Consider the following 14,008-nt stretch of genomic DNA (forward strand, 5'->3'; position numbering starts at 1 on the left):
AAATTTGGGCCAGAATGATAAGCACAGTCAGTAGATTGTATACCTTGCACAAAACCAACCAGGGTTCAATCCCCAAAACCCCATAGGGTCCCCTGGATTCTACCAGGAGTGATTCCTGAGCACAGAGCCAGGAATAACCCCAACAGGCAAACAAACAACAACAACAATAATAGAGTTGTTACAATAGTACAGGACATTTGTTACAAAGATCAGGGCACTTGCCCTGCATGCTGCTTACCAAAGTTTGATCCCCAGCTCAAAACTGCATCCCTCCCAAAATAAAATAAAAATTTCAGGCCTTGGAGCTGGAGAGATAGCATGGAAGAAGGGCATTTGCCTTGCATGCAGAAAGACAGCGGTTCGAATCCCAGCATCCCATATGATCCCCGAGCCTGGCAGGGGCGATTTCTGAGCTTAGAGCCAGGAGTAACCCCTGAATGCTGCTGGGTGTGACCCAAAAACCAAAAAAAAAAAAAAAAAAAAAAAAATTCATGCCAGAGAGATAGCACAGCAGTAAGGCGTTTGCCTTGCATGCAGCCAATCCAGGATGGATAGTGGTTCAAATCCCGGCATCCCATATGGTCCCCTAGGGCTAACAGGAGTGACTTCTTTCTTCCTTTTTTTTTGGGGGGGGGAGGAGGGTCACACCGGACAGTGCTCAGGGGTTACACTTGGCTCTATGCTCAGAAATTTCTCCTGGCAGGTTCAGAGGACCATATGGTATGCCGGGATTCGAACCACCGACCTTCTGCATGCAAGGCAAATGCCTTACCTTCATGTTATCTCTCCGGCCCCTATCTTTTTTTTAATAATATCTTTATTTAAACACCGTGACTGCAAACATGATTATAGTTGAGTTTCAGTCATAAAAAGCACACCCACCCCCTTCACCAGTGCAGCATTCCTACCACCAATGCCCCCCATCTCCCACCTCCCCCATGCCCTGCCTGTATTCGAGATAGGCATCAGGAGTGATTTCTGAGATAGAGCCAGGAGTAACCCCAGAGCACTGCCAGATATGACCCAAGAACCAAAAAATTTTAAGTAAAAATAAATAAAAATTTCTTGGGGCTGGAGAGATAGCATGGAAGTAGGACATCTGCCTTGCATGCAGAAGGACAGTGGTTTGAATCCCAGCATCCCATATGGTCCTGCCAGCCTTCCAGGAGTAACCCCTGAACGCTGCTGGGGGTGACCCTAAAATAAAATAATAAAATAAAATAAATAATAAAATAAAATAAAATAGGGGCCGGAGAGAGAGCACAGCGGCATTTGCCTTGCAAGCAACCAATCCAGGACTTAAGGCGGTTGGTTCGAATCCCGACATCCCATATGGTCCCCTGTGCCTGCCAGGAGCTATTTCTTTTTTTTGTTTGTTTGTTTGTTTTGTTTTTTTTTTGGGCCACACCCGGCAATGCTCAGGGGTTACTCCTGGCTGTCTGCTCAGAAATAGCTCCTGGCAGGCACGGGAGACCATATGGGACACCGGGATTCGAACCAACCACCTTTGGTCCTGGATTGGCTGCTTGCAAGGCAAGCACCGCTGTGCTATCTCTCCGGGCCCAGGAGCTATTTCTGAGCAGATAGCCAGGAGTAACCCCTAACCACTGCCAGGTGTGGCCCAACCCCCCCCAAATAAAAATAAAAAATAAAATAAAATAAAATAAAAAATTCTTGGGGCTAGAGAGATAGCACAGCAGGAGGGTGTTTGCCTTGCATGCAGTCAACCTAGGACAGACAGTGGTTCAATTCCTGGCATCCCATATGGTCCCCAGAGCCTGCCATGGATGATTTCTGAGCACAGAGCCAGGAGTAACCCCTGAGCTCGACAGGTGTGACCCCCCCAAAAATGTCTTGGGGCTGAAGCCATAGCACAACGGTAGGGCATCCCATATGATCCCCCAAGTCTGCCAGGAGCAGGTTTCTGAGCACAGAAATAGGAACAAGGTCAGATTTGGTTCAATAGGCTGAACACCTTATTCTATATGCAGGAAGCTTCAGTACATTCCCAGCACCACGTGGTTCTGAGCACTGCTGGGAGAGACCACAGTCAGAAGAAGTCTCTATGCACATCTAAATGTGACCCAACCTCCAACTAAATTAAAATGAAAAATTCTAAACCAAAATAAAACCAGCCAGAGATATACCACAGAAGTTAAGGTATTTACCTGGGACACAGCTGCCCTGAATTCTTTCCCTGGAATCATATAAATAGTCCCCTGAACCCTGCCAGGAGTGATACCTGAGTTCAGGAGTAAGCTCTGAGCACTCAAAAACAAAATAAAACTGTCTTCTAGGAGTCAGAACAATAGTACAGTGGGTAGGACATTTGCCTTGCTAGCGGTCCACCTGAGTTTGATTACTAATGCCCCATAGGTCCCCTGAGCCCACTAGGAATAATTACTGAAGGAGCCAGGAATAATCTCTGAATATAGCTGGGGGTTGACCAGAAATAAACAACAAAATCCTCTCCTATTTCCCAACATTTCCAGCCCTTACATATTAAAAACCTCCTTCAATTGATACATTTCATCATTCTCAATCTCTCTGAATGGATCTTTACAGTGTCAAGAGATAGATTTTTTTTTCTTTTGGTTTTTGTTTTTTGGGTCACACCCAGCAGCACTCAGGGGTTGCTCCTGGCTCTACGGTCAGAAATCGCTCCTGGCAGGGTCAGGGGACCATATGGGATGCCAGGATTCAAATCACCATCCTTCTGCATGCAAGGCAAATGCCCTACCTCCATGCTATCTCTCTCTTTTGCATCACTTCAGTAAGAAAAATTTCAAGCTCCTTTGCCTGGTCCAAGGTCCTGATGCACAATACTGCCTCCCACTCACATCTTTTTCTTTTTTTTTTTTTTGGTTTTTGGGCCACACCCGGCGGTGCTCAGGGGTTACTCCTAGCCAGGTCTGCTCAGAAATACCTCCTGGCAGGCACGGGGGACCATATGGGACACCGGGATTTGAACCAACCACCTTAGGTCCTGGATCGGCTGCTTGCAAGGCAAAAGCAGCTGTGCTATCTCTCCGGGCCCTCCCACTCACATCTTTTGGTCTGTTCATCTCTCTTGTGTGGACCAACATGAAGCACTATTTATATTTGTTTTGTTTTTGGATGACAGTAATGCTCAGGGGTTACTCCTGGCTCTGCAGCACGAATATCTCGTGGTGGGCTTGGGGGAGCCATAGGGGATCTGGGAAGTAAATCCATGCAAGGCAAGAGCCTTACCCACTGTACTATATGGCTCCATGAAGCATTTGATTTCCAGAGCTGACACCCAGCTATTAACTCAAAACAAAGGTGGTCCCCCATTTTCCTTTTTCCTTAAAACCTTTCCTTTGATATGCAAAAGCCCACCTGGATAGGTACTTCTCTCTCTCTCCTCTCTCTCACTCCACTCTCCCTCTTTCTCAGAAGTCACTGATTCCATGATTCTCCTGACTGGTTTGATTTATTAATTCTTCACTGTTATCCTAATTCTTCAGACCCTTTCACCTAGGGGTCGAGGTATGGTGCCTGCGGTAGTCTCAAAATTTGTGGGTTTTATGTTACAGCATGTACCCCTTTCAACAACAAAAAACTGTTGTCTGTTGAGGATCAAACCTAGGTAGGCTGGGGCTGAAACAACAGAAGGTACAGTGCTTGCCTTGCATGCACGTTCAATCCCCAGCATCCCATATAGTCCCTGAACCTCTCTGTGAATCAGGAGTGATTCCTGAGAGCAGAGCCAGGAGTAGGTCCTGAGCAATGCCAGGTGTGGCCCCAAAACAAAAACAAGGAGCTGGAACAATGGTGCAGCAGTAGGGCATTTGCCTTGCAGGTGGTTGACCCAGGACAGCGGTTCTATCCCCCAGCATCCCATATGGTCCCCAAGCCAGGAGCGATTTCTAAGCACATAGCCAGGAATAACCCCTTAGCGTCACCGGGTATGGCTCAAAAATCAAAAATAAATAAAGAAAATAAGAAATAGACCCGGGTCGGCATGTACAAGGTAAATTCCCTACATGATAACTGTAGCCCTCTGTAGCAGTCCTATTGGTTCTCATTCTGTCAATCACATCAATGAAACCAGGTCAAACTCATAACTTCACACATGCAAGATAAGATGGGCACTCTACCCCGATCTCCCCTTGACCCCCAAATGAGTTTATTTTTTGGGGGGGCCACACCTGGCAGTGCTCAGGGGTTACTCCTGGCTCTGTGCTCAGAAATCACTCCTGGCAGGCACGGGGAACCATATGGGATGTTGGTGATCCAACCACCATTGGTCCTGGGTCAGCCATGTGCAAGGCAAACGCCCTACCTATGTTATCCCTTGGCCCCTAGTTACTTGGCTTACTACTAGTTCTGTGTTCAGGGATTGTTCTTGGTAGACCTGGGGAGGCCATCTGGGATCACAGGGATCAAACCTGGTTGGTCATGTGAAAGGCAAGCTCCCTACCCACTGGCTCCCCAAATTGTTTTAATTTGTTTGTTTTTGGGTCACACCCAGCAGTGCTCAGGGGTTACTCCTCTACCTCAGAAATCGCCCCTGGCAGGCTCGGGGGACCATATGGGATGTCGGGATTTGAACCATTGACCTTCTGGATGCAAGGCAAGCGCCTTACCTCCATGCTATCTCTCCGGCCCCAATGGTTTTAATTTTATTTTTCCCCAAACTGCTTTTATTTTATTTATTTATTTATTTATTTATTTATTTTTTTGGTTTTTGGGCCACACCCGGCGGTGCTCAGGGGTTATTCCTGGCTGTCTGCTCAGAAATAGCTCCTGGCAGGCACGGGGGACCATATGGGACACCGGGGTTCGAACCAACCACCTTTGGTCCTGGATTGTCTGCTTGTAAGGCAAACGCTGCTGTGCTATCTCTCTGGGCCCCCCCAAACTGCTTTTTTTTTTTTTTGGTTTTTGGGCCACACCCTGTGACACTCAGGGGTTACTCCTGGCTATGCGCTCAGAAGTTGCTCCTGGCTTCTTGGGGGACCATATGGGACGCCGGGGGATCGAACCGCGGTCCCTCCTAGGCCAGCGCAGGCAAGGCAGGCACCTTACCTCCAGCGCCACCGCCCGGCCCCCCCCAAACTGCTTTTAAAGTGATTGCATTATTATACATTCTCAACAGTAATGTATGAATGTTTGGATAATTACCAGCCAGAAGAACCCAAATCAAGAAATAGAAATGAGGCCTTTACTGGAATAGAAATGACTTAAGAGGCCGGAACGATATCACACCTTCAAGCCTACACACTCCAGTTGATCTGTTTTAGCTTTTTCCTGACCCCAAAATCTCAGAAGTTTCTGGGGAAAAGGGCAAGGAGCAATATGAAAGAGCTTTCACAGTACCCTGCCTCCTCAACACTTGGCATGTTTTGTTTTTTCAACCCCCAGCAGGCACTGCAACCAAAAAAAAAAAAAAAAAGTGTGAGCTCCACAGCTAGGCCTGTACCATTTCTGGTCACTGCAGCGATTTACAACATCATCAACAATAAAGCAGGTGAGAGGAGAGAGAAAAAAGAATAAAAAAAATATACCAGCGATAAAGAATATAATTTTTTAAATACACTAGTGAGAGTTTAACAGAATAAACACCTGCAGGGAGGCCAGGTTTGATCCCAAACCACGTGCTCCTCCACTGGCACCACCAGCAATGATCCCCAAATATGGAGCTGGGAAAAGCTCCTGAGCATTGCCGAGTATGGCCTAAAAAAACAAAATAATAAGGGTTGGAGGTCCAGTACACTGCCTTGCTCAAAGTTGATCCAGGTTTGATCCCTAGCACTGTCTTCTTTTTTGGGGGGCCACACCCGATGATGCTCAGGAGTTACTCCTGGCTATGCACTCAGAAATAGCTCTTGGCTTAGGGGATCATATGGGATGCCGGGGATCAAACCCAGGGCAGTCCTGGGTCAGCCGCGTTCAAGGCAAATGCACTACCACTGTGTTATCGCTCTGGCCCCCAGCACTGTATTCTTAGTCCCTCATGTCTGAACAGTCAGAAAACCCCAAGCCAAATCAAAATAATGTTAGCAATAATAATTATGTTAAAGAGAATTAACATCTTTTTATATATTCCAGCCCATAAAGTTTGTCTCTATGGTACTTGCCTTGCATACAGGTGACTGGGATTCAATCTTTGGCACCCCATAGAGTCCCTTAAGCCTGCCAGTAATGACCTGAGTGCAGAGCCAGAAGTAACCCGTAAGGCTTAGGGCCTAAGCATTGCTGGAGTTAGTTCTTTCAGCTGTACTTCATTGCTTTATTAGAGAGAGTTGTGCCATATCCAGCTGTGCTCAGGAATCATCTGGAGTGGGTCTAAGGGTCCTTTGTGGTGCCAGGGATGGAGCCAGACCTTCTGGCATGCAGTCTGTATCCACTGAGCCATCTCCCTGGCCCAGTCTGGCTTCCTAATATCCCACACATCCCTTTGTATTTATCTTTCTTCTTCCTATTTATTGCTCAGCAGAACACAGATTCATTTCAACAAAATGATCTCAAAGATTTACTCTTTGTTGTTTTGGGCCACACTCAACAGGGGTTACTCCTGGCTTTGCACTCAGAAAGTACCCTATGCAGGCAAGAGCTATAGCACAGCGATAGGTGTTTGCCTTGCACGCAGCAGATCCAGGATGGACCTGTGTTCGATTCCAGGCATCCCAGATGGCCCCCCGAGCCTGCCAGGAGCAATTTCTGAGCTCAGAGCCAGGAGTAACCCTTGATCATTGCCGGTGTGGCCCAAAAACCAAAAAAAAAAAAAAAGGAAAGAAAAAGAAATTACCCCGTGAAATGCCCCAGGGATTAAATCTGGGTCGGCTGCATGCAAGGCAAATGCCCTACTAGCAATCTGGCCCTTTTGGTCTCCTGCTTCTAGCAAAGTGCCTGACATATTAAGGATTTCGATTAATGGATAAATAGCTAGACAAACGGAAGGGTCTGGGCCGTAGACTGTAGAGCTGTAGAGCCCTTCTTACCTTGTGGTTGTGCGGTCCTGGGTTTGAGCCTCAGTAGTAGAAATAGTCCGAAATAACATAACTTGGCCAGTAGGTGGCATCCTTGCTCTGCCTAACCACAAGGGGGCGTTGTGCGTCACAGGCCAAGGAAAAGGATTTTATGAACTACAGGACCAGTGTGATACTTGAGGTACTTGAGAGGTATTTGCCTCCTTGCACGTGGCCGACCAGAGTTCGATCCCCGGCATCCCAGTTGGTCCCCCGAGCCTGCCAGAAGCGATTTCTGAGCGCAGAGCCAGGAGTAACCCCTGAGTGTCCCAAAAACCAAAACTTAAAAACAAAGAAAAAGAATAACAAAGGTGAAAATGAAGGGTTGGACAGATAGAAGGGATTAAGACACTTGCCTTAACCCATTTCAATCCTCACTCTCATCCCCACCACAAACCCCCAAAAAGTAAAACTCAGAGGATCAACTATTTCAAGGCAGGGCAGAATGCTGCAATTCTGTTTTGTTTTTTTGTTGTTGACTTTGGTGTTGTGCCACACCGGGCTTGCTCTGGTTGTGCACTGAGGGTTCACTCCTGGTGGGACTAAAGAGACCCCAGGGGGTACTGAGATCAAACCTGGGTCAGCTGTGTGCATGGCCAAGTGCCAGACTCACCCATCTCTCTGATGCAGCTTGAACAGCAAACATCTTAATTCACTGGAGGAGACACTACAGGAAAGTATGGAATATTCTGGAATCTCTTGAAAAAAAAAATTTTTTTTTCTACCCACTTCCCATCTCTCTCCCCCAAAAAAGCAAATTCTGCAAAGGACAGGAATAAGAAGGATTCAAAACGGGGAGGATGCAATGAGGTCTTTTTTTCCAGTTCGAGCTGAGCTCATGGGGAGACAGGATGAGGTGGGGGGAGAGGGTGTGACAGGGCCCATGGGTCTGCCAGGCGGAAGGGGATTGGAGGAGTGGGGTGTCATTGACCTCTGAACTCTAGACTAGAAGGGTGAGGAAGTGGGGAGAAAATTGAGCTGGATGACTTCATCCTGGGGGCAGGGACCTGCCTAGACTCTGGTGCGTTCCACAAGGCTGGGTTCCCAGAGGGCGGGAACAGGAAGCTGTGACTTCCTCTCCCCCTTTCCTCCCTGCTCTCAGCCTCAAGGTCACTGCTTTTGCAATGAATTCCTACCTGTGTTTTAGTTGGCACTAATCCCTGTGCCTGGTGCTACTAATAACTGTACAGTCCTCTGCCCCTTTTCACCACAAATGCCCTCAACTTTCCCTTTAAATAATAATCGACACAAACAGCAAAATGGAAAGCACTTTGTTTACATGTATTCTCATTTTGTTGTTCGCATTGATGGTGGCTACTCCTGGCTCTGTGCTTAGAGATCACTCCTGGAGAAGATCAGGGATAATACTGGGGTACAGGGGATCAAACCTGGGTCAGCCATTTGCAAGGCAAGAGACCTCTACCCACTGTTCTGTCTCTCGGGCCCCTCTAGCCAAGATCTTGCCTCTCCAAAGACAGCATCATTGTGCCAGTCATGATGTGATACCACAGCAGGACTGCACCCCCTCCTTGCACAGGGGCTCTGCAGAAAGAGGAAGTGAAGACCCCAGAATAAGAACTGAAAGTAACCTGGCCAGACCCTGCCCTACGAGTGACAGCCCTGTGGTGTCTTGTGTGTGTTTGATTTTCTTCATTGTGGGGGTTCTTTCTTGGCCTTCGTAAGGGGATGGGGCTCAGCAGCCAGGGCAGGTGACAGGAAACTTCACCATCACTGCCCCTCAAGGCAAGTGTTCCAAAGAGCTCAGATTGAAGCCAGCAGGTAATCCTTGAGAAAGGAGGAGGCTACAGGAAATGGGTCAAAGAGAGGGGAGGTAGGCAGCTGTTGCAGAGCGCCAGCTCAGCATGCACTCAGCAAGCCACTACCACTGGGATCCCTTGGAGGTGTCTCAGAACTCCCCATTTTTACAGGGGGACCCCCAACAGGTAATCCAAGGGTTCAAAGGTTCAGGAGTCTGTCAGCTGGGCCACTGGTTCAGTGCTGGGGTTGAGGCTGTGGGCTGACAAGGACTCAGAGGCTATGTCCCCGAGGCTGCAATTGGTAGTGTGGGCGATATGGGATGGCAGAAGCAGGCTGGGGTGACCCTGCCTGACCTCCTGCAGTGGCTCCACAAGTGCTAGCAATGCCCACTGAATACTAACTCAAATTTGGAATTTAGGAGGATTTACCCTAAAGGCATCATCTATTTTGATTTGGTTTGGGAGCTACCCCCAGTGGTGCTCTGGCTCCTGGCTCTTCACTCAAATCACTCCTGATAGGGCTCAAGAGGCCCCCTCTAGGGTACTGGGGATTGAATTGGGGTTGGCCACATGCAAGGCAATCACCCCATCCTCTGTGCTGTCTCTTCCATCTCAGTGTCACTTTCATCCCCATATTTGTGACTACCCATGACCTTCACACAAGGTCTGTGGCACTTTCTGGCAAGAGGCCTTTCCTCCTTGTGAGAAAAAGGATTCTTCCAGGAACACGGGGCTCCCTTCCCCTCAGCAGCCACACAACCGTCACACACAGCAGCAGCAGCGTTTCATGGGTTTCCAGGTATTTTAATATTCCCTGCTTTATCCATTTTACAATCAAATTGGAAAAAAATATCTGGGGGTTCTGGGCACTGGTGGGAGGGAATATTAGAAAAAAAATTCCCCTAATTCACAGAGGTTTCAGGCCCTGGTTGCTGAGGTGAGAGTGAATTCAGGCTTTTCCAAGATTCCTGATTCACCCTAGAATGCTTTTTCCCAAATAACTGGGGAAGAGGTCAGAGTAGGTCCCCCCCCCCCTTGCAACTGTCACTGAGGGGGGAAGTCATGGAAACCCCATCTCTCGAGTTCTTCAGAGATGCGGAGATAGAGGCCGCAATGTCAAATTACCTACAATCTTCTTAAAAATATATAACACGTGCAGTTGGCTTTGGTACAAAAAAAAAAAAAAGAACAACAGAAAAAAATAAAAACAACAACATTCTGGTCCCTGTGGGTTTTCTCCCTGCAGCCCTTCCACCAACCATGGCTTGATGGTTTCATCTGCTCTGGGAAGCCACGTTCTCTCCCAGGATTCCCATGGCAGATGGGGGGTGGGAGGGTGGGGAAAGTGGGCAGCAGCAAGAGGCTACTGTCCTGGATCTACAGACCCCCAAACCCCTGAAAGCCAGATATTGCTGGAGGGGGTGTCAGAGTTAAACCCAGCAGCTGCAGGTGAAGCCTGAAGAAACCCCAGTAGTGTTCAAGAACAAGGCCCCCCGATCGCTATGGCTTGGTTCCCGTGTCCCTGGTCCTTTCAATCTCCCCCTCTCCCTCTATAATGAATAAACAAATAAATAAATAAAGTTTCCTAAGTCAGAGGGATGAGGCATGAAAAACTGGCATCGGTGGTGTTGCTTCTGGATGCCATCAGGGGCGCGGTGGCTGCACCCCAGGTTTCCTAAAAGGCTCCAGGTATCCAAGGATCCCCTGAGCTGGCAAGGCGGGCAGCAGTTCTGGCACTACATGTTTCCTCAGGATTGGCAAGTGGCAGCCGCCAAGCTTTGCCACCCTCAGTCATGTTCTGGGGGGCACAAGGTAGGAGGGAGGGCCCCCCCCCTTAGCTCTCTGAAGTCACAGGCTCCCCGTCACGGCTCTCCGTCTCTTCCGGGATGTCCTGCATTCGACTGAAATCTGCAAGGAGAAAGGGAGACGTCAGGGAGTGAGCAGAGATTGCTGGGCCTGAGCCCCAACTGCAGGAGGGACACTGAGGTTCGACACTAACTAGTAACTAACTTAACTAAGTAACTAGTGCCTCCCGTGAGGAGCCCCGATGATGCCTGGTGAGGTTGATGGTCACCACACAAATGCATCCAAGCTCAGACACTGAAACTGAACAGGCTACCTGAATCTGAGAGGGCAATTCATGAACAAAACAGATGATCAATCGGATGAGCCTGTGAGCCTATGAAGTTCCTGTGGCTTTACTTATCTTCCCTTTTTTGGGTTATTTTTATTTTTGTTTTTATGTTTTGGGTCACACCTGGCAGTGCTCAGGGCTTAATCCTGGTTTTGCACTAATGGATCACTCCTGGTGCTGATGGGGACCATATGGGATGCTGGGGATTGAACCTGACTCGACCCAGGGTTGAACTCAGGCTGGGCCAGGCATGTGCCCTAAGCCTATTACTATTACTCGAGCCAGTTATTTTTTTATTTTCTGAGCCAACTGTGAAAACTAATAAATCTAATCCAGAGAGAATGTACAGTGGACAGGATGCTTGTCCTGGGTATGGCTCACTTTCATTCAAATTCCTAGCACCACATAGGCTCCTGTATATAGGATGACCAGGAGTCATCCTAAGTACAGAGCAAGGATTAGCCCCCTGAGCACATTGATGTATTCCCAAAATTTAACAACAACAAATAACTTGCAGCTCTTTGAAAAATAATTAAAAAAATTTTTTTGGTCAAACTTATCTATGACCAAGAAGGTGCTGGGGACTCACCCTTGGCATTGCTCAAGGAATCAAACCTAGGACTCCTGCATGCAAAACTTACACACTAGTCCACTGAGATAGCGTTCTAGTTCTCTTTGAAAATGTCTTAATTGGGACCAGAGAAATAGGACAGCAAGGAAGGCACTAGCCTTTTATGTAGCTGACCTGGGTTTGATCCAGCACCCAATAGGATTCTTTGAATGCAGCAAGGAATTCACAGAGCAGAGCCAGGAGTAACCCCCAAGTACTCGCAATATGACCCAAAACCACCTTCCCTCAAAAACTTCATTTCTAGGAGTCAGGGGTGAAGAGTTCAGTGATAGGATACTGCCTTAAATGGGTGAGGGTCACGTAACATCAGGCAACTTACTTCCCTAGTGTTTTCTTTGTTTGGGGGTCACACCTGGTAGTTATTCTTGGCTCTGCACTCAGGAATCACTTCCTGGCAGGCTCAACAGCCCATATGGGATGTCAGGGATCAAACCGGATTGGCCATATGCAAGCATTGTGTGCTACCCTTATGCGTCCTCAAATGCTTTCTTCCTTTCTTTTCTTTCTTTCTTTTTTTTGTTTGTTTGTTTTATTTTTGGACCACACCTGACAACCCTCAGGGATTACTATAAGCTCTGTGCTTAGAAATCAATCCTGGCGGGCTCAGGGTACCATATGGGATGCCGAACCCAGGTCAGCTGCATGCAAAGCAAAAACCCTACATGCTGTGATACCAGCTCTGGCCCCCAATCCAATGTCCAATCTGAAAAGGTTGAGAAGCACCAACTTACTGGAGAGGTACCTGCTTCCTGTGCTCCCAAGCCACACAATCTAACCCCGCCAGATGGCAAAAGAAGTGCCCCCACTGAGTTAGGAGGCACATCAATGAAAAGGTCCCTTTGGACACCACAGACCTGGGACCCAGAGACTTTGTGCTCCATGGGGGTCTCACCTCGGGGACTGTGGGGAGGCGAGAGGCGGCTGCAGCCCTCCTCCTCGCTGCCTGTGTCAGGGTCACTGCTGTCCTGCAGCCGCTCCTCTGGGCTACCCAGCTCCGGCCTCTCCCGCTCCCCAAAAGGTCGATGGATGGAGCGCAGAGTCACAGGTAGGTCCAAGTGCTCGTGGCCTCGGCTGGACTGCAGGTGTTGACAGGGGGAATGAGAGGACCAGGGTGTGAGCAGAACAGGGGCCCTTAGCTTTACCTGCTACTCACTTTGGTTTTGACTGTCCTTCCTTCCTTCCTCCTTCTTTCCCTCCCTCCCTCCTTCCTTCCTTCCTGTCTTTTTCTTCCTTCCCCTTCTTCCCTCCCTTCTTCCTCCCTCCCTCCCTCCTTCCTGGTTTTGACTTCTTTCTCTTCCTTCCTTCCTTCCTTCCTTCCTTCCTTCCTTCCTTCCTTCCTTCCTTCCTTCCTTCCTTCCTTCCTTCCTTCCTTCCTTCCTTCCTCCCTCCCTCCCTCCCTCCCTCCCTCCCTTCCTTCCTTCCTTCCTTCCTCCCTCCCTTCCTCCCTCCCTTCCTCCCTCCCTTCCTCCCTCCCTTCCTCCCTCCCTCTCCCCCCTCCGCTCCCTCCCTCCCTCCCTTCTTTCTGGGCCACACCATGATGCTCAGAGGTTACTCCTGGCTATACACTCAGAAATCGCTCCTGGCTTGGGGGACCATATAGGACCTGGGAATCAAACCACGGTCCATCCATTATTTGCAAATCAAATAAGTGCCTTACTACTTGCGCCATCGCTCTGGCCCCAGTTTTGACTGTTTTTTTTTCCCTCCAAAGTGTTAGAATCTAGGTCTTGTGAAGCATGTGAGGCATATGGACACATGCCACATCCAGGCCCTCCCTTTCCTAGGTTCTTCAACCATCTGCTTCTCCACTGAGCCTCAAGCCTCTGGTCCTATACCCTTGGCTCAATTCCCCCAAGTACCCTCCTTCTGTCTCCAGGATCCCATGACATACCCCAGGGAAGCTCACCTGCGGTGAGTTGAAGCTCACATACAGGGCATCGCCCGCAGGGAGGCTGCGGCGTCGAGGGTCCAGTGGCCTGCGTGCCCAGGGCGCCTCGGCTAAGGTGGGTTCTGTGTGGCCCAGCGCAGCCAGCTGCTGGCGGGCCTCCTCGGCCTCACGCTCCAGCAGGGCCCGGGCCTGCTCACTCTCTCTCAGCCGCGCCTCCAGGCTGCAGGCCTCTGTGGCCCGCTCCTCTCCCAGCCGCCTGCAGCGCCTCAACTCCTCCTGCAAGAGCGCGTGTTGTCGCTGCAGCAGTGCCAGCTCTGTGGCCTGCTTCTCCGGGGTCACGGGGGCGGCCGCCACCCTGCAAGTCTCCCCATCCCGAGAGTTGGTCCGGGCCAGCTTCTCCCGTTGCTCAGGGCCTTCAGGGAGACGCGCTTCCATCAGTGTGTCCTGCTGGGCCACAGCCGCCTGCAGGAGGAAAACAGACAAGAAGGGATCAGGGTAGCCTGAATCTATTTCTGTTCTGCAAACCAATCACCCCATTTGTCTATTGGCATGTGGGCCGCATCCACAGTGTTCATGGTACAAGGTCTGAGCTCAGGGGCCAGA

At 49.3% G+C, this 14,008-nt stretch overlaps 1 protein-coding gene across 2 annotated transcripts in view; it reads right to left on the reverse strand.

Annotated features, from left to right (window-relative positions):
* Nucleotides 1-9,535: 9,535 nt before the first annotated feature.
* Nucleotides 9,536-14,008, reverse strand: part of ARHGEF2 (Rho/Rac guanine nucleotide exchange factor 2) — a 50,104-nt gene continuing 45,631 nt past the window's right edge. For both annotated transcript variants that reach the window (XM_049782208.1, XM_049782209.1), the window contains 3 exons: nt 13,424-13,867; nt 12,410-12,593; nt 9,536-10,660 (listed from right to left, as the gene is read on the reverse strand). In XM_049782208.1, coding sequence (XP_049638165.1) covers nt 10,587-10,660; nt 12,410-12,593; nt 13,424-13,867 — 702 coding nt within the window. In that variant the 3' untranslated portion in view covers nt 9,536-10,586. The remainder of the gene's footprint in view (nt 10,661-12,409; nt 12,594-13,423; nt 13,868-14,008) is intronic.

This window comes from Suncus etruscus, chromosome 10, assembly GCF_024139225.1.
Source record: "Suncus etruscus isolate mSunEtr1 chromosome 10, mSunEtr1.pri.cur, whole genome shotgun sequence".
Taxonomy (NCBI): domain Eukaryota; kingdom Metazoa; phylum Chordata; class Mammalia; order Eulipotyphla; family Soricidae; genus Suncus; species Suncus etruscus.